The 19,213-nt window shown below is 42.3% G+C and overlaps 1 protein-coding gene across 1 annotated transcript in view; it reads right to left on the bottom strand.

Moving 5' to 3' along the window:
- Positions 1–19,213, bottom strand: part of LOC124594711 (Down syndrome cell adhesion molecule-like protein 1 homolog) — a 143,664-nt gene that overhangs the window by 42,969 nt on the left and 81,482 nt on the right. The window contains exons 11-14 of the mRNA XM_047133079.1: positions 18,860–19,014; positions 13,492–13,590; positions 9,200–9,385; positions 3,259–3,552 (exon numbers count right to left, since the gene is read on the bottom strand). Coding sequence (XP_046989035.1) covers positions 3,259–3,552; positions 9,200–9,385; positions 13,492–13,590; positions 18,860–19,014 — 734 coding nt within the window. The remainder of the gene's footprint in view (positions 1–3,258; positions 3,553–9,199; positions 9,386–13,491; positions 13,591–18,859; positions 19,015–19,213) is intronic.

Here is a 19,213-nt window from a genome sequence, read left to right as displayed (position 1 = left end):
GTTTTAGTTGCTGCCATCCCAGTTTGTGTATCATATCCGTGGCACTCTCTGCCTTATCTTGCAATAAAAAACGAGCTAACCAGCTTTGAAATTTTTCAGTGTCCTCCGTCAGTCCTATCTGATGCGTATCGCATAACGCACAGCAATGCTCCACATAGGCGTGGACAAGCGAAGTGTAAACAGTCTCTTTATTAGGCCTGTTGCATTTTCCAAGCGTTCTGCCAATAAACCGCAGTCTTTCGTTTGCTCTCCCAACAACATCATTTATATGATCGGTCTACTTTAAGTTATTGGTAATTGTAATTCCTAAGTATTTAGTTGCGTTTACATCTTTTAGATTTTCGTGAGCTATCGTGTAACTGAAATTTACCTGTTCTTTTTAGTGCTCATGTGGATGGTTTCACAGTTTTCATGATTTAGATTCAAGTGCCACTTTTTTCACCATGCAGATATCTAATAAAACAATGCTAATCGCCGTTATTTAGGTTTTATTTTTAGGCTACCAGTTTTGACGATACATTACGTCATCTTCAGGACTATACAGTGACGGTTATACCACAGCAATAAGTACACATTAAAATTAAATTACAGAGCATATTGTCTAAAAGATGTAATGTTAATATTAATTTACGTAATTAAAATATATAGAGTGAAGATTATAACAGAGAAATAAGTACATATTAAAATACAGAGCGAAATGCCTAAAAGATGCAAATGTTGTATATTAACTTACTCAATTAAAAGAACTCAGTCTTAATTAATCTACGTGATGCAACGTAATATGTACTATCAGAAATTAATTAGTTATTCATGCATATTGTAAAATCCTCAGTAACCTAATGCAAGTGTTTAAAAAACAGAAGTGTGACAGTAATGCAACCATCAGTCCAGTATATCCGCTGTCTGTAAAAAAGTATTGTTATACGTGGCAGACTCTATTGGTTTTATCAAAAAGTAAAAGACAGGTAAAGTGACCGAATACTCATATGTAAAGTAGGTAACAGGATCATATATCAGGTAAAGTGAAGGAGGTATACTATAAGGAATGGTACTATTTATAGTGGATATACATACGGGAATGATAGCTTAAAAGACATTATACCCATGGAAACGCCATAGCTGTACTCAATGGTTATTAAAAATATTCAACAAGGGGAACCAAAAGAACACTCTAGGATGATGACTGTAAGAAGTAAAGAATAAAAATACGAAAAGAAAAAATTAAAAAGTAAACATGTGTCCACGCATGTGATAAGACACGGATACCACAACCGAAAAGTGGATATTACGTAAGTGAACTTTTCTAAAAGCACACCTTTTTCAACAATAACACAAGGTTTTTATGTTTCTATTTATGTGAACACTATTTCTAAGATGGGAACCGCATCAGTTATTTGGGAAGAAAATTTCTAAGATTATACTTCTGGGGAGTATCTATGGGATGAAGATAATGAACAGTAGACTCGTTATAGGAAGTCGCGCAAATAACAAAATTATCATTACACTACGTCACTATGGATTTTAATATCGAATAGTGCTCAACCAAACCGGATTTTGGCTGTTCCACATAGATTGCAGGGCAACGCAAAAACCAAGAGGTAAACTCCAGTACATACCATGAAATATTAAACCAAATAAAAGTACACATTGGGTCCAAAATTAGCAAAGTACAGGATGATATACACTTCATCATATAATATCCGAATATCTCACTTCTTAATCATGTAATCTCGGAAAAGTCGCTAGAAAATAATCACCACTCCCCAGACATCGTTACACCAGTTAAATGTAGATGAAAATTACATAGATGTTATAGTTACATCCGTCATGAGGGTACCATAAAACTGAATGGACAGAAACATCTAAGTAACTAAACCTAAAGTACTCATACCCTAATGATCTAACTATACGAAATCTGTCAGGTAAGTCCACTACTATTTGTTAAGTAAGACCTACATTAAGCCATAATTGACGACGAAGACACAGATCACCACGAGAGGGTGTCTACTCACCTGCTTCAAAAGAGTAATCTGTAACGATTATTCTGAAGAGAGAAGTCAACATGAGTAATAAAGTAACGAAAAATATATCACAGATAAGGTCTGGTACCCTCAAAAACATACTCACACGGGCATGCATGCTCCTTGGACAACTCAAACTAGAGGGCCAAAGATGACATCACAACCTGTTCCATATTACCTGTCGCGTAGTCCTATACCTCAAACAGAAGATGGAGGTACATGCAGATATGTTGACTAAATAATTTTGATTTCGTTTTTGATTACTTCGTTTTGATCATCTGATGACTTTACATAGCAGTAATTGACAGCATCATCTGAGAAGAATCTAAGAGGACTGCTCAGATTTTATCCTAAATCGTTTATGTAGATCAGGAGCAACAGAGAGCCTATAACACGTCCTTGGGGAACGCCAGGTATGACTTGCGTTTTACTCGATGACTTTCCGCCAAATACTGCAAACTGTGACATTTCTGACAGGAAATCACGAATTCAATCACACGACTGAGACGATTCTCCATTGGCACGGAATTTAATTAGAAGTCGCTTGCGAGAAACTGTGTCAAAAGCCTTCTGGAAATTTAAAAATATGATATCAATTTGTTGTCGCTGTCAATAGCACTCACTACTTTGTGAGAATCAGGAGCTAGTTGTATTTCAGAAGAACGATGTTTTCGTGAATCTGTGTTCACTATTTCTCAATAAATCAATTTCTTTGAGGGAATTGATAACGTTCGAGTGCAGTGTAGTTTCTAGAATGCTATTGGAAAATGACGTTATTGATATGAGTCTTAAATTCAGCGGATTACTCCTATTTCCTTTCTTGGGAATAGAAGCGACTCGTGCAACTTTGTAGTCTTTGGGTACGGATCTTTCTATAAGGAGCTTTTGTGTATGACTGCTAAGTATGGAGATATTGATCTGTATACTCTGAATTGGACCTGATTGGTACACTATCGCCGCGCAGGATTAGCCGAGCGGTCTAGGGCGCTGCAGTCATGGACTGTGCGGCTGATCCCGGTGATCCCGAGTCCTCCCTCGGGCATGGGTGTGTGTGTTTGTCCTTAGGATAATTTAGGTTAAGTAGTGTGTAAGCTTAGGGACTGATGACCTTAGCAGTTAAGTCCCATAAGATTTCACACACATTTGAACATTTGGTACACTATCTGGACCGGAGCCCCTGTCTCTCTAGGTACAGAGGCTATCCGTGGGAAGAGGTGGTTTGCAGAGCCCCGCTCACCGCCGGCGTGTGTGAGCGTGGCGAAGTCGTAGGTGGCGACTGTGGAGCCCGCGCTGTTGTGCGCCGTGACGCGCAGCCGGTAGCTCGCCCCGGAGGCCAGGTCCAGCACCGCCACGTCTCCAGGCCGCACCTGCGCGTTGTTGGAGACCAGCGTCCACGCCGGCTCGCCGCGCGCCTTGTACTCCACCACCACGGACGTGATGGGGCATCCGCCGTCGCTCCACGAGCTCAGGTTTAGGGATATCCACGTCGCATTGACACGTATCAATTTCGAATCCGTGGGAGCAACAGGAGCTGAAAACAAAAGTGACGTGTGTCAAATTTACAAACATCCTCATAGTCTTTTGCGGCGGCATGACTGAATAAAATCTGCTCGGTTTTCAAGCTGCGTCAGTTCGAATAAAATTCTCAGCTCTCGGTGGCTATTTTTATCATCATCGTCAAGACTGTTTTTTTTTCCTTTATTGTAATTTTATGCCCCTGCCCCATATGGGCAGGGGAGGGGCGGCAGCAGCACAGTCCACCACTCTTCAGCCAAGTCGCTTTACAAAAATATAAGAAAAGGGGCACACATACATAAAAAATGGCCAAAAGGGGGATATGAAAACAAAGTAAATGGAGATAATGGAAGTTGGAATATACACTAGCACAATGGGAGACAGTTAAAAAAGTCAACATAAAAGAACACAGCTGGAAATTCGTGGGGCACTTAAAGTACACTGGAGTCACACACAAGTTAAATCTTGGCCGCAGTATAAAAACACACAGAGCGAGACGCACTTAAAAAACCATTGTTAACAACGGAGCACACAGAAAGAATAAAAACCGCTGGTAGGGACCTATCGTGCGACAGGAGGCCTGAGTGGAGGGATGGGAGGAAGGTGCAGTGGTGGGAAGGGGGCTGGGGGGTTGTAGGAAGAGGAAAAAGGGGGCAGAGGGCGCGCCAAGAGGCAGGAGCGGGGCGGGAGATGAAGAGGGAAGACAAGGCAGGAGGGAGCACAGAGACACTGAAGTGGGGGGAGGCACGTAAGAGGGAGAGGGTGTAGGAGGGAGGAAAACCGCTCAGGGGAAGGGAAGGGGAGGGGAGAGGGAGCCCTGAGGAATAGGGGGTACATGGGGTTAGAGTTGGTTGAGGGGATAGATCAGGGCGAAGGTCGTCGGAGAGGGGGAGGTTCTGAAAGTTGCTTTGAGAAAGGAGGAGGAGGGTGTGGAGATGGAGAGATGGCAGGCAGGACTCAACGGTAAAGGCGCGGCAACGGTCTGGGACGTCAAGAGGCTAGAAGACACCAGGGGGTGGGGGATGGAGTCGGGGGACGATATACAGGGTGCGGATGTGTGCGAGGAAAAGAAGAAGATGTGGGAAGGGGACTGGCACTGTCTCCCACTTATATACCTATGACTACGGCCGCTTTCACCAATCAGAGAGGGCCATAACCACGCGTGAGCGGAAGGTGAGTTGGGCAGCTCATAGCAGCTCCGGCCCTCTGTGGGACCGACTGACGTCAGGTGGCGCGAGGGGCAGATGCCACGTTTGAAACTGCCGCTCCCGCCTTCCTACAAGCGTTAAGCATCAGCTGTTGCTTCCTTTCGACATCCAAAGCCCGCCACCGCGCCCCACTCAGTGTGTACACCTGGTCCCTGTTAAAATTTTTGCTAATCTCAGCTGCCTCTTTTATAACGAAGTTCCAGCATGTTGATGCGCGAGTCAAGACTCTCCTGTTCTCAAACTGTATTTTGTGTCCGTTTTCCAGGCCCGCCCCCAAGATACGAGATACTCTGCGCCCTGTTAATGACGACATACCTCGCGCCCGGTGTGTATGGTGTCCCTTAAGAGTGCAGCAGGATCCTTATAGGTCAGACAATTCGCACAGCTGCACAGCGTTTTACTGAGCACAAGGGACATATTAAACAAAGGAAGCTCGACAAGTCGGCCAGAGCTGAACATTGACTGGAAAACGTCGTTCCGGCCCTCTCTTACAGGTGCCAGCGGCTGCACTCGTGACTATATACGCGGAAACTCGTGCCAGCCTCGGCAGTCAGTCGTTTTACTCCTGACGACGATGGCGAAGGTAGCCACTGACGCGGCTTGAAAACCGAGGAGGTTTTATTGAAATTTACAATCGTTAATTAAAAGATAGCGTTTCGATGTCTAGATCGCGAGGAGAAGAAACGCGGACGCCGCATGATTCAAGAACGAGTAACTCATGCCAGAATTTGCTCCTACCTTGATGTGCCCAGATATGGTCGCATAAATGCTGACTACAGGTGAAAAGAAGCGGACCTATGTGACTCAGCGAAACTTCTCGCACGAAAATACGACAAAGCACAATTTTGCAAGTTAAGTCTATTTATTTTTGAAATAAGTGATTCAAAAGACATAAGATGTTAGCTAGATATTGCTAGGGAAGAGAGAGATACTCGCAGACATACACCTTTAAGAGCGGCTGTCAATTTTGCCTGAATAGCTGTCACTAGAGCACTGCCAGCGAATGGCACAGATTCGTGTCGTGGTCCCGCACATATTTTTAGGCTGCCGTTATGATCAAAAACATTGGGATAGTTGTGAAAAAAATGTTATGACAACATATAAAGCACAATCCCAGAGCAAGTACAAACTCTGTAGTACTGTCACGTCTTAACTATATTCAAGTCAAAATCCGAAGGCAGGATCGTCAATGAAGAACAACTTATAGAACCGAAAGCACGTTTATTGATAAGATATTTCAAGAACCTTCCAGAAATAACAAATACTGGATAAAAAATAATTGTTGGCGGTTGGGTTTGAACTGCTGACTTAGACCACACTAGCTATGAATATTATCCACTTCGTCACAGGACTGCAAAAAAAAAAAAAAAAAAAAGCCCGTCAGTAAGTATATATGCAAGAAGTAAACAATGCTGTCTGGGGAATAGTGGACTAATAAACTGCGTTTACGCCATTAAGAAAGAAGTAGCTTACAAAACGCTTGTTCGTCCGATTCTTGAGTATTGCTCATCAGTATGGGACCCTTACCAGGTTGGATTAATAGAAGAGATAGACATGATCCAGCGAAAAGCAGCGCGATTCGTCATGGGGACATTTAGTCAGCGCGAGAGCGTTACGGAGATGCTGAACAAGCTCCAGTGGCGGACACTTCAAGAAAGGCGTTACGCAATACGGAGAGGTTTATTATCGAAATTACGAGAGAGCACATTCCGGGAAGAGATGGGCAACATATTACTACCGCCCACATATATCTCGCGTAATGATCACAACGAAAAGATCCGAGAAATTAGAGCAAATACGGAGACTTACAAGCAGTCGTTCTTCCCACGCACAATTCGTGAATGGAACAGGGAAGGGGGGATCAGATAGTGGTACAATAAGTACCCTCCGCCACACACCGTAAGGTGGCTCGCGGAGTATAGATGTAGATGTAGATGTAGATGTATGTGGACAGTGGATACCCACGACAAAGGACTGGAGGAAACAGTTGTGAACAAAATGTCGCTGCACTATTCGGAATATTTACTGCGTCGGTAGTATAATTTTTATCAGTGCTGTGATTTCGGGAGGGTGGTTTGCCGAGCACATTGGCAAATAAAATACATACAGCAATGACTGTGTATAATATCGTTGTTGTCGAAGTGCGAAATGTATCATGGCGTCGACATGACTTTTAGACACGTCGCTCAGAGTTTGCATAAGAAGACAGAAGGGATGCAGCACGTCTCCATTCGCCGTCAGACAGTACGAAAAAATAGCTTATTGAATGGCACCAACTTGGCAGTAAGTCGAATTAGCTTTCGTTTACTGACAGAATAAATGCAGTGGCACAGTAGGGTGTAGGACTGGCTTTCTTCTAGTTTGGAGGATATCAAAGAAATATGAATATTCTAAGAAAATCAGAATGATTTTCTTAAATATTTTTTGTTTTGTTTTTATATTGTAATTGGTCCTGAGAAAATTTGTGTGGCTTACAGAGACCCAACAGAGGACTCTAGAAACTGCAAAACATTCAGATTTATTACAAGTACTCAGCTTGCAATTCAGCAGCTTTCTTTAAAAAAATCATTAACTAGGTTTTAAGGATGTTGAATTATTGTGGGAGGCACTAAAAGGATGATGCACACGAGTTACCAGTGCTGAAAGCATTTGCGAGTAAGAATTTAAAATTATATTAAAAAACTCCTATTTAAACCGACAGTGTCTCACACCTTGTGTTATTACAAGCGTTCAACATAGTGATCAACAAGTAAAAATAAGTGGGTGTACAGTCATGTATTCCAGTGAAAACTATACATAATTAATGATTTAACATTAACAAATAACTAGTTGGGAACTTGCAGCAAATTAATAATTACTTAAGATAATTATGAACGTTTCACCGTAGCGTTGATTTGTTGTTTTATTGATTTGTTGTTTTCTGCAATAACAGTTCTGCTTTTTTGCGTTGCTTACGCCACATCATCAAATGGTTGGTTCAAATGGCTCTGAGCACTATCCGACCTAACTTCTTAGGTCATCAGTCGTCTAGAACTTAGAACTAATTAAACCTGAGTAACCTAAGGACATCACACACATCCATGCCCGAGGCAGGATTCGAACCTGCGACCGTAGCGGTCACGCGGTTCCAGACTGTAGCGCCTAGAACAGCACGGCCACACACGCCGGCGCCACATCATCCTGCGTTCAAAATGCTTTATGGAAAGTGACTTACCTACTGTCAATTATACTTCTAACTAACATCAACTAACTGCCTCAATCAAAATTTAAAAAAAGGGTTGATATGTAGGAAGGAATATTTTCGTAATTCTTGTGAGTGTGCTTTCTCCGCCGGCCGGTGTGGCCGAGCGGTTCTAGGCGCTTCAGTCCGGAACCGCGCGATCGCTACGGTCGCAGGTTCGAATCCTACCTCGGGCATGAATGTGTGTGATGTCCCTAGGTTAGTTAGGTTTAAGTAGTTCTAAGCTCTAGGGGACTGATGACCTCAGATGTTAAGTCCCATAGTGCTCAGAGCCGTTTGAACCATTTGATTTTGTGCTTTCTCAGCTCGGGCGGCTATTTCAGATGGAGGAACCCCACCGGAGGCACGAATGAAACACAAAAGTCAACGCGGTCCTTCTGCAGTGGAATGAGCAATGGGGATGGGGAAGAGGGGAGCTGCTGCGTTTATGTCCCGAAGCGGAAATTACCCGCAGGTACCTCAGCTAGCGGTAACAAACTAAATAGTACTGTAACAACGACTACGGCATGTTAGGGCGGAATAAACGTGGAAAAATTTATTATGTGGTCTTTTTGCTACCTGCAGATGGAATGAAATGTCAGTCCAGTCAAAAAATGATATAAAATTTAAAAAAGTAAGGGAACAGTCTACTGTGGAGTTACGCAAACGTTTCGAGTTGGTGTTAATTCTTCCAAAAGTCGAACGCGTCTTAGACAGGACAGCTACGCCAAAATGACATGAAGCAAGAATTGGGTTGTAGTCTGCGTTATCTGAAATGCCTGACCTTAATTCTCGAATTATCGGTGCTTTTCAATACCAGCCTATTCTTCAGCATTAGTACACAGTGGTCTTGGTCCCTGTGCACAACTGTGTAGCGATTTCAGTGGCTAATTAGGTTTCTAGGTATTTATTCAGTCATGGTGTACACCTCTGTGTACCTTATTTTTGTTCCAGGCTTTTCCAAATACACTTTGTTCTTCAGATAGCCAATCTTTATTATTTTCAGGAATAGGTAGCCACGAGTAAAGTACAACTAGGTGATCTGCTGCACAGCCACCCATGTATATAAAAATTTCACATAGTTTTAAGATATTGCCCTTTTTATCATGTTTACGGGTCATCGAAGTCGCTGGCGACTGCTGTCACGGTGGGCGGCACCTCGCTTCACGGCACGCCGCGCTCCGCACGCCCAGACCCTAGTGGAGTTACCAGTTGCTGGGCTGCTCCCCACCCACCTGTTCCCAGAGTCCTCGCGGCAGCGGTGGGCGTGGCCGCGCTGCGCCCCTCCCTGTTGAACGCCTGCAGGTAGAGCTGGTACCTGGAGCCACACTGCAGCCCTCTCACCGTCCAGCTCCTGCTCTCTGCCGGCAGGGTCAGCTGCTCCCACTCTCCAAACTCCTTTTTATAATGCAACTGATATCCTGTGTGCAGAAAAAGTACATACAGTATGTCATAGTTTCAATCATTTACTTACTGCAAGTAAATAATGCACTGCAACAGATACAACAGCAACGGCTGACAGAAGTAATTTGTTAATCACTCAATCACAATTAGTTTAGTGACCATAAAGTATCTCTCCATTGGCAGAAGACTCCCGAATAGTTCCCCTTTCGGATCTCCGGGAGGGGTGTGCCAAGGAGGAGGTGACCATGACAAAGAGATTGAATAATCAACGGAAGGATAACGTTCTACGAATGTCAGAAACTTGAACGTGGTAGGGAAACTAGAGAATCAGAAAAGGGAAATGCAATGGCTCAATCTAGATGTAATACGAGTCAGTAAAGTGAAATGGAAAGAAGCCAAGGATTTCTGGACAGATGAGTAAAGGGTAATATCAACATCAGAAGAAAATTGTATAACGAGAGCAGGATTCGTTTTGAATAGGAAGGTAGGGCAGAGAGTGTGTTCTGTGAACAGTTCAGTAATAGGATTGTTCTTATCAGAATCGACAGCAAACCAACACTGACAACGATAGTTTAAGTCTATATGCCGACGTCGCAAGCTGAAGATGAAGAGACAGAGAAAATACAGGGTGTTACAAAAAGGTACGACCAAACTTTCAGGAAACATTCCTCACACACAAAGAAAGAAAATATGTTATGAGGACATGTGTCCGGAAACGCTTACTTTCCATGTTAGAGCTCATTTTATTACTTCTCTTCAAATCACATTAATCATGGAAACACACAGCAACAGAACGTACCAGCGTGACTTCAAACACTTTCTTACAGGAAATGTTCAAAATGTCCTCCGTTAGCGAGGATACATGCATCCATCCTCCGTCGCATGGAATCCCTGATGCGCTGATGCAGCCCTGGAGAATGGCGTATTGTATCGCAGCCGTCCACAATACGAGCACGAAGAGTCTCTATATTTGGTACCGGGGTTGCGTAGACAAGAGCTTTCAAATGCCCCCATAAATGAAAGCCAAGAGGGTTGAGGTCAGGAGAACGTGGAGGCCATGGAATTGGTCCGCCTCTACCAATCCATCGATCTGTTGTTGAGAAGAGTACGAACACTTCGACTGAAATGTGCAGGAGCTCCATCGTGCATGAACCACATGTTGTGTCGTACTTGTGAAGGCACATGTTCTAGCAGCACAGGTAGAGTATCCCGTATGAAATCATGAAAACGTGCTCCATTGAGCGTAGGTGGAAGAAGCTAAAATGAGCTCTAACATGGAAATTAAGCGTTTCCAGACACATGTCCACATAACATCTTTCCTTTATTTGTGTGTGAGGAAAGTTTCCTGAAAGTTTGGCCGTACCTTTTTGTAACACTCTGTATATGAGGATATTGAAAGGGTAATGCAGTATGTAAAAAGAGATGAAAATCTAATAGTCGTGGGAGATTGGAATGCAGTTGTAAGGGAAGGAGTAGAAGAAAAGGTTGCTGGAGAATAAGCGCTTGGGAGAAGGAATGAGAAAGGAGAAAGACTATTTGTGCTCTTTAACAAGTTTTAGCTAGTAATAGCGAATACTCTGTTCAAGGGAAAAAACTCAAGATGAAAATACAGAGAAAGTATATGAGGATATTGAAAAGGTATTACAGCACGTAAAAAGAGATGAAAATCTAATAGTCATGGGAGACTGGATGCCGTTGTAGAGGAAGTAGAAGATAATGTTACTGGATAATATGGGCTTGGGGCAAGGAATGAGAGAGGAGAAAGATTGAGCCCTGTAACTAGTTTCAGCTAGTAATAGCGAATAGTCTGTTCGAGAATCACAAGAGGAGGAGGTATACTTGGAAACGAGCGGGTGATACGGGAAGATTTCAGTTAGATTACATCACGGTCAGACGGAGATTCCGAAATCAAATTACGGATTGTAAGGTGTACCCAGGTGCAGATATAGACTCAGATCACAATATAGTAGTTATGAAGAGTGAAGTTTAAGTTATTAGTCAGGAAGAATCAATACGGAAAGACGTGGAATACAGAAGTACTAAGGAATGACGAGATACGTTTGAAGTTCTCTAATGCTATAGAATGATGAGATACGTTTGAAGTTCTCTAAGGCTATATATACAGCAATAAGGAATGGCTCAGTAGGAAAAGGAATGGACATCTCTACAAAGGGTCATCACAGAAGTTGGAAAGAAAAAACATAAGTACAAAGAAGGTACCTGCGAAGAAACCACGGGTAACAGAAGAAATACTTCATTTGATAGATGAAAGAAGAAAGTACAAAAATGTTCCGGGAAACTCAGAAATACAGAAATACAAATCGCTGAGGAATGAAATAAATAGGAAGTGCAGGGAAGCTTAAACGAAATGGCTGCAGGAAAAATGTGAAGACTTCGAAAAAGGAATGATTATCGGAAGGACTGACTCAGCATGCAGGAAAGTCAAACACCCTTCGGTGACATTAGAAGTGCAACGGGAATTTTACTGATAAATGCAAAGGAGAGAGCGGATAGGTGGGAAGAACACATTAAAAGTCACTATCAGGGGAAAGATTTGTATGATGTGATAGAAAAGGAAACAGGAGTCGATTTAGAAGAGATAGTGGATCCAGTATAAGACTCACAATATAAAAGAGCTTTGAAGGACCTAAGATCAAATAAGGCAGAAGGGATAGAGAATATTCCGTCAGAATTTCTAAAATCTTTGTGGGAAGTGACAACAAAACGACTATTCACGTTAGTGTATAGAATGTCTGAGTCTGGCGACATACCAGCTAACTTTCGGAAAAATATCGTACACACAATTCCGAAGACTGCAAGAGCTGACAAGTGCGAGAATTATCGCACAGTCAGTTTAACAGCATCCAAGTTGCTGGAAAGTATAATATACAGACGAATGGAAAAGAAAATTGAGGATGTGCTAGGCGACGATCAGTTCGGCTTTAGGAAAGGTAGAGGCACGAGAGACGCAATTCTGACATTGTGGTTGATAATGGAAGCAAGACAAAAGAAAAATAAAGACACGTTCACAGGATTTGTCAACCTAGAAAAAAGCCTTCGACAGTGTAAAAATAGGGGTAAACTATAGGGAGAGACGGGTATCCTACAATATGTGCAAGGCACAAGAGGGAATAATAAGAGTGGACGACCAAGAACGAAGAGCACGGATTTAAAAGCGTGCAAGACAGGGATGTAATCTGTCCCCCCTACTGTTCAATCTGCACATCGAAGAAGCAATGATGGAAATGAAAAGAATGTTCAGGAGTGGAATTAAAATTCAACGCGAAAGGATATTCGCTGATGACATTGCTATCCTGAGTGAAATGAAGAAAAATTACAAGATCTACTGAACGGAATGAACAATCTAATGAGTACAGAATTTGAATTGAGAGTAAATCGAATAGCACAAACCTAACGTTTTATGAGTATCCTACAGGCTCTTGTTTTCATATTACGAATACACTGCCTTCTATTTCCTTCCAACGACTATTGAAAATGTGTCGTTTGTGATACAGCAGATGCACTGCCAAATTGTTAATCCTAGCGCCTGATCCCGGCGGAGGTTCGAGTCCTCCCTCGGGCATGGGTGTGTGTGTTTGTCCTTAGGATAATTTAGGTTAAGTAGTGTGTAAGCTTAGGGACTGATGATCTTAGCAGTTATGTCCCATAAGATGTCACACATATTTGAATATTTTGTTTTGTTTTGTTAATCATACCTCAAGGTCAAGTTAACTCAGGCACAGTATTTAAGCCGGTATCCTACCAATAACGATACGCTGTCATAAACCAGTTACATTTTATTCTTTTTCTTAACATATTCGTTATCTGTGATATTGCCTAGCAAACTATATGATATAAAATTTGTATCGGAATAGTGTACTCGTATTGTAGAATAATAGTATAGATGATACAGCTGATAAATGCCACAAGAGGAAAATACTTTGTTCACATTTTTTTAAAACATGATTTATTTGTGCTGCTGGAGAAAACTCACAACCCAGTGCCCAGTCATAAAAGTCGCGTAGCTACGTAAACTGATGGCAAACAGGAACCAGTAACCTCTATGGCGATACGCCACATTTCTAACGACACTCTTACATCTGCATGTTAACTCTGCGCTCACCTTGCACAGTGGTGCGCGCCTCGCTGGGGAGCTGCCAGCGCAGCTGGATGCTGGTGTGGCCGGCAGCGGACGCGCTCAGATTGACGGGAGCCGCCGGTACTGGAACACGACGACGGACAGCGAGTGAGAAAGCATGCCTCAACACAGTGATACAGTACAGTTACGGTTCAAATGAAATGTTCCTAACGTATTTGAAGTTTTAAGAAGACAGCATATTCTACCAATTTTCTTGTATTGAGGACAGCTGTTGAATAAATTACATTCTTGGATATGGAAATGCCTTCAAATACAAAATCTAGTTCTTCAGTCTCTCTCAATCGGCTCATTCATCCGGATTTAACGCAGTACTTCTCCTCCTCCTCTTCTTCTTCTTCTTCTCCTTCTCCTCCTTCTCCGTGGCATGACTCCACTTCTAGTCACTTTCTTCCCCCCTGTCCAACTGTTGGCTTCAAAGTTGTCTTCCCCATCACTTACTATCCACATGTTGCCCAAAACATTCTTCCCTAAAACACACCATCGTCTACTTCTCATTTCTTTTTCTTATAACACATTCCAATTCACTCCCTAAAAGTCACAAATCGCACACTACCGTCATTAGATTTCCAGAAGGCTTTTGACAACGTTCCTTACAATCGACTTCTAATCAAATTATGTGACTATGGACTATCGTCTCGTCTCAGCTGCTTGACTGGATTTACGATTTCCTGCGAGAAAGATAACAGTTCGTAGTAACTAATGGAAAATCATGCAGTAAAACAGAAGTGTCATCTGGCATTCTCCAGGGAACAGTTTTAGACCCAGACAATCTGAGCAATGCTCTTAGGTTATTTACAGATGATGCTATCATTTACCGACTAGTAAAGTCATCAGAAGATTAATACAAACTCCAAAATGATTTAGACAAGATATCTGTACTGCGTGAAAAGTTGCAGTTGACTGTGAATAATGAGAAGTTTGAGGTCATCCACATCAGCACTAAAAGGAATCCATTCAGTTTGAGGTACACGATAAACCACCTAGATCTAAAGGTTGCCAACTGAAGTAAATACCTAAGGATTACAATTACGAACAAGAACACGCAGAAAATGCTATGGAGAAACGAACCTAAGACTGCGTTTTATTGACAAAACACTTAGAAGATGCAACAGATCTACCGAAGAGACTGCCTGCATTTCACTTGTCCACTCTCTTTTTCAGTATTGCTAGGGTGATGTGGGATCCTTACCAGACAAGATTAACGGACTACTTCGAGAAAGTTCAAAGCAGGACAGCACGTTTTGCGGAGAAAGTCACTGACACGATACAGGATTTGGGGCGGGCATCATTAGAACAAAGGCGTTTTTCGTAGAGGCGGAATCTTCTCACGAAATTTCAATCACCAACTTTCTCCTCCGAATGAGAAAATATTTTGGTGATGCCGACCTACAGAGCGAAAAACGCTCATCATAATAAAATAAGGGAAATCGGAGCTCGCACGGAAAGATATTGGTGTTCGTTTTTTCCGCGCTGTTCGAGACTGGAATAATAGAGAATTATTGTGAAAGTGCTTCGATGAACCCTCTGCCAGACACTTAATGTGATTTGCAGAGTATCCATGTAGCTGTAGATGAAGAAGATACAACAGGTCTATTAAAGAGACTGCCTCTACTACGCTTGTCCGCCCTGTGGTGGAGTATTTTTCGCTGTATGTGATCCATATCAGACAGAATTGATGGAAGACATCGAAAAAGTTCGAAAAATGGCAACTAGTTTTGTGGTATGTCGAAACAGGGAGAGAGTGTCACGGATATGAAACGCAAGTTGTGGTGGGAATCATTAAACCGCGTTTCTTGTTGCGGCGATATTTTTTCAAGACATTTCAAACACCAGTTTTCTCTCCGGAATGCGAACATATTTTTATTGACGGTCACCTACATAGTGCAAATATAACATAAGAGAAATTAGAGCTCGCACGGGAATATTTGTGTTGGCATTTCCCGTGCGTTAATGCGAAGTGGAACGGTACAGAGATATCTTGAAGGTGATTCGTTGAACCTCTGGCAGGCACTTAAGTGTGAATTGCAGAGTAGTCATTTTGATGTAGATCTAAATCAGCTAAAATGTGAAAAAGCAGTGAATGATAAAAGTTCTACCATACACTCATAAAAAAATCTACATTCAACTCTTAAGTTTACTGTTCAACGTTTCAACTGTTACTGGAGCGAAATATTCAATCGATTGCTTATGGAATACGAATAGTAGGTATACAAGTAGTGGTAAATCGAATCAAATAAATGAAAATGACTGTGAAGTATAAAATGGCGACTTCTGTGATTGTTTGGGAGGTAGGAGAGAGGGTCTGGCGGAGGTAAAGCTCTGAGGGAGGGCCGTGGATCGTGCGTGTACGGCTCCGTTGCTTCAGTATTTGTCTGCGATAGCTAAAGCTTCCGGACTGGAGTCCCGGTACAGAACACAATTTTCATCTGTTGGGGCCGGCCGAAGTGGCCGTGCGGTTAAAGGCGCTGCAGTCTGGAACCGCAAGACCGCTACGGTCGCAGGTTCGAATCCTGCCTCGGGCATGGATATTTGTGATGTCCTTAGGTTAGTTAGGTTTAACTAGTTCTAAGTTCTAAGGGACTAATGACCTCAGCAGTTGAGTCCCATAGTGCTCAGAGCCATTTGAACCATTTCATCTGTTGGGAAGTTCCATTCTTAGACTAATCATAAGTAGATAGTTTCCGGGGAATCTGATCATTTTTTTTCTGTTTTCTTTTCTTTTCTTCCTCTGTCTTCCGACAGTTGCCTATATTTGATAGAATTTGAAGTTTTCTTTTGATTACTTGTTGAGTAATCATTGTTGTCTGTTGTGTTGGTATTCTCAATTTTTTTTCTTGTAACTGGAAGGGTCCATTTCTCGAGCCGGCTTTTTCATTACTTGCTGATGCGAAATATATCGCGAATGAAATCGGTAGCGTCATTTTGTGAGGTTTCTTTGCTTCATCATAGAGAAACTGCTTTATTGGGTTCAGTTTCTCTGTCTTTCCTTCAACACAGGATTAGGCAAATCCATGCCCGAACATTTCGTGCATCATGGCAGTGACGACCATCAAAACCTTGCTTCGTTAGGAGCCCAGCCGATACGTAATTCACCTGTGAAGCTTTTCCCTTCCAGGTAGGTAGCGGGGCTGATGCACTGACATTTGTAGGAGCGTATTGCGTACTCAGTACGGCCGGACTAAAGGACTCAGGAACCTGCGTTTACATTTTTTATCTGTGTAACACCTTATTCTGGCCATTCATTACGAAATTCCCTGATTTAAAGTCACACATTTTCTGACAGGACGCAATTTCTTTATTGCAGGTGAATAAATGACATATTTGGAAGATAACAAACAACATACCCGTTCTTGCATTATGGTTGACAGTCTGTTGACTATATATTATAATGGTGCTAATGCTGTGCCTTGCGAAGCATCTGATACACATTATCATTGCTTCTACGGCTTCCTGCCCTCTCCTCCCTTACCACAAATAAAATATGATGCAAATATGCTCTGTTACCGTATTGTTTATTCAGACTGAGCTTTACTTTGCTCTGGCGGCAGTTGATATTAGTTTCTTGCTTCAATGTGAATGCTCAGTAATGACCCACTCGATCCATTGGGAGTGTTTTATTAGAGTTATTTAATTCCATTTTGGTCCCACGAGGCGTTAAGAAATTAATAGTCGACTCCACGTACTTGAGTAACCTATTACAATGCAGTTTTAAAAAGTGTTCCAGAGTTTTCATACCGACGATTATTTCACTTCAGCAATCAACCATGAGGTTTTCTCCGTAGAGGTTCATGTAAACTCCTGATTCATGTAGTAAAGGCACAATCTTTGTTCCCCGTGACTTACACCGGATCATATAAGCGTCATACAGTAGCTGCTGGAGCGTGTGCAGAGATTGTCGTCGTATAGGACAAGAAGCGCTCTCCAGTCCTCATTTCAACGCCCCAGGCTTGCCAGATGCTTACGCAGCCCAGACAGGCTGTTCGCCATTTGGCACATTGCAGGAGACATGTGTGGCGTATTGAATGCAGCAGACCGTTACCAACCGTGTCAATGTTTGTCGTTTGAGACATGTTTATCGTTTTCTAAAAAAATTGTGAATATGTTAGTGAAACTTTGGAGTGATTACATTTTTAAACCAGTGAGCCCGGGGAACAGTTAATCGGCAAGTTATTAGGCACTCCATACTTTAAGATTGAAAGATTATATGTCAGTTTTACAATATTTTACTTACGTCCATTTTCAGCCAGCCGCGGGTATTGTTCCTTCCAATATTTATGGAATCGTCATTTCAGATTGAGCCATTCGTCTTTCATTTTTCAGTGAGTAATTCATCAAGATGTTGTTTATTACTTCAAATCAAACTGTCGAGTTTCACACTTGCATCAGCAGTGACGTTCCTCACCATGTTCTGTTTACATTTATGGTGTTGTCACTCACTGTTTTCTTGTCTTTATTCAGAAGTCTCCTAGACATCAAATTTACATAATTTTATCTACCCACAGTATTACGATAACATAAACATGATCGTCGATGGCATCTTTAAACATATTTTACTGTCATTGTATTTGGGCCATTCCCGTACACTCATTCTCTGTATGGCCGTGGCCTCTCTAGCAAATGTTTCTTCCCTTCTAATCTCTTATTTCTAATTAAGACTAAACACTCGATTACGTCTCGTTGAGGGTGATTGCACGTTAAGAGCCTCCAGTCAAATAAGACTGGTGTGTGCATAGTTTCAGTTGTTTCCCAGATAGGAAAACTGATATGGGTGTAAGTCGGGGTCGCGTTGTGAAGATAACAGCCAACTCGGAAAGGAAGAGGCTGAAGAACTTTGATCGGTCTGCGGTAGTGATAAATTAAATCAGAGACTGTGAAAGTGTGAAAATTGTATCTCCTCGATTCTGTTCAATACAGTTACAATAATTAAAATATTTAGAAGGTGAGCAACATAGGACACAAAAATAAGCGGAAGAAAAAAGTTCCATTATTTGGAACAGAAGACTCAAATCAAACATGATTTAAACTGAACTTAAGTACTCCAGAGACCTGAAGATAGCAATGATGGAAGCTTATAAGGAGATTTCTACAAGGTAGATGTTTCACACGAGCACGAGGAAATTTAATGCTACTAATATAAGCATATTAAAACACTCTGAATACTGCTTACCTCCAGCGTTCCTCACCTCTGTGACAGCGTGAAAGTGTTCATACGAACGTACATTAGTAAATGTAGGATAAGAACGCACACACAGATGTAGTAATTTTTAGTTTATTTTAGTTGTATGATGATGGCATAGATTCTCCCTATGTAGTATCTAAGTGAGGAGCTCACCTCTTATAGTTACGGAGTAGACCACCTGGTCGCTCCCAAAGGCGTTCTCGGCAGAGCACGTGTACTGGCCGCTGTCAGAGGTCTGGGTGGGGCTGATGGTCAGCTGCCACTCCTCGTTGATTCTCACGCGGCCGCCGCTCTCCACAGCACTGCCACTGTACAACACAACGGAAGACAGACGTAACAGTGGCACTAAACCGCTACCAACACAAATACTGTGCTAAGTATCCGTCTTATATCCCCTCGAGGATGCATCACTTCCGCATTTGAACTGTAGGTATGGCCGTGGAGTGAATTCTGCGGTTATATCCTCAAAGAGAAAACAGGAACAGGTGAAACTTAGTGTACGATTCA

The sequence above is a fragment of the Schistocerca americana genome, chromosome 2, assembly GCF_021461395.2.
Source record: "Schistocerca americana isolate TAMUIC-IGC-003095 chromosome 2, iqSchAmer2.1, whole genome shotgun sequence".
NCBI classification, from domain to species: Eukaryota; Metazoa; Arthropoda; class Insecta; order Orthoptera; family Acrididae; genus Schistocerca; species Schistocerca americana.
Note: the sequence above shows the minus strand (reverse complement) of the source record. Positions and strands in the feature narration are given on the sequence as shown.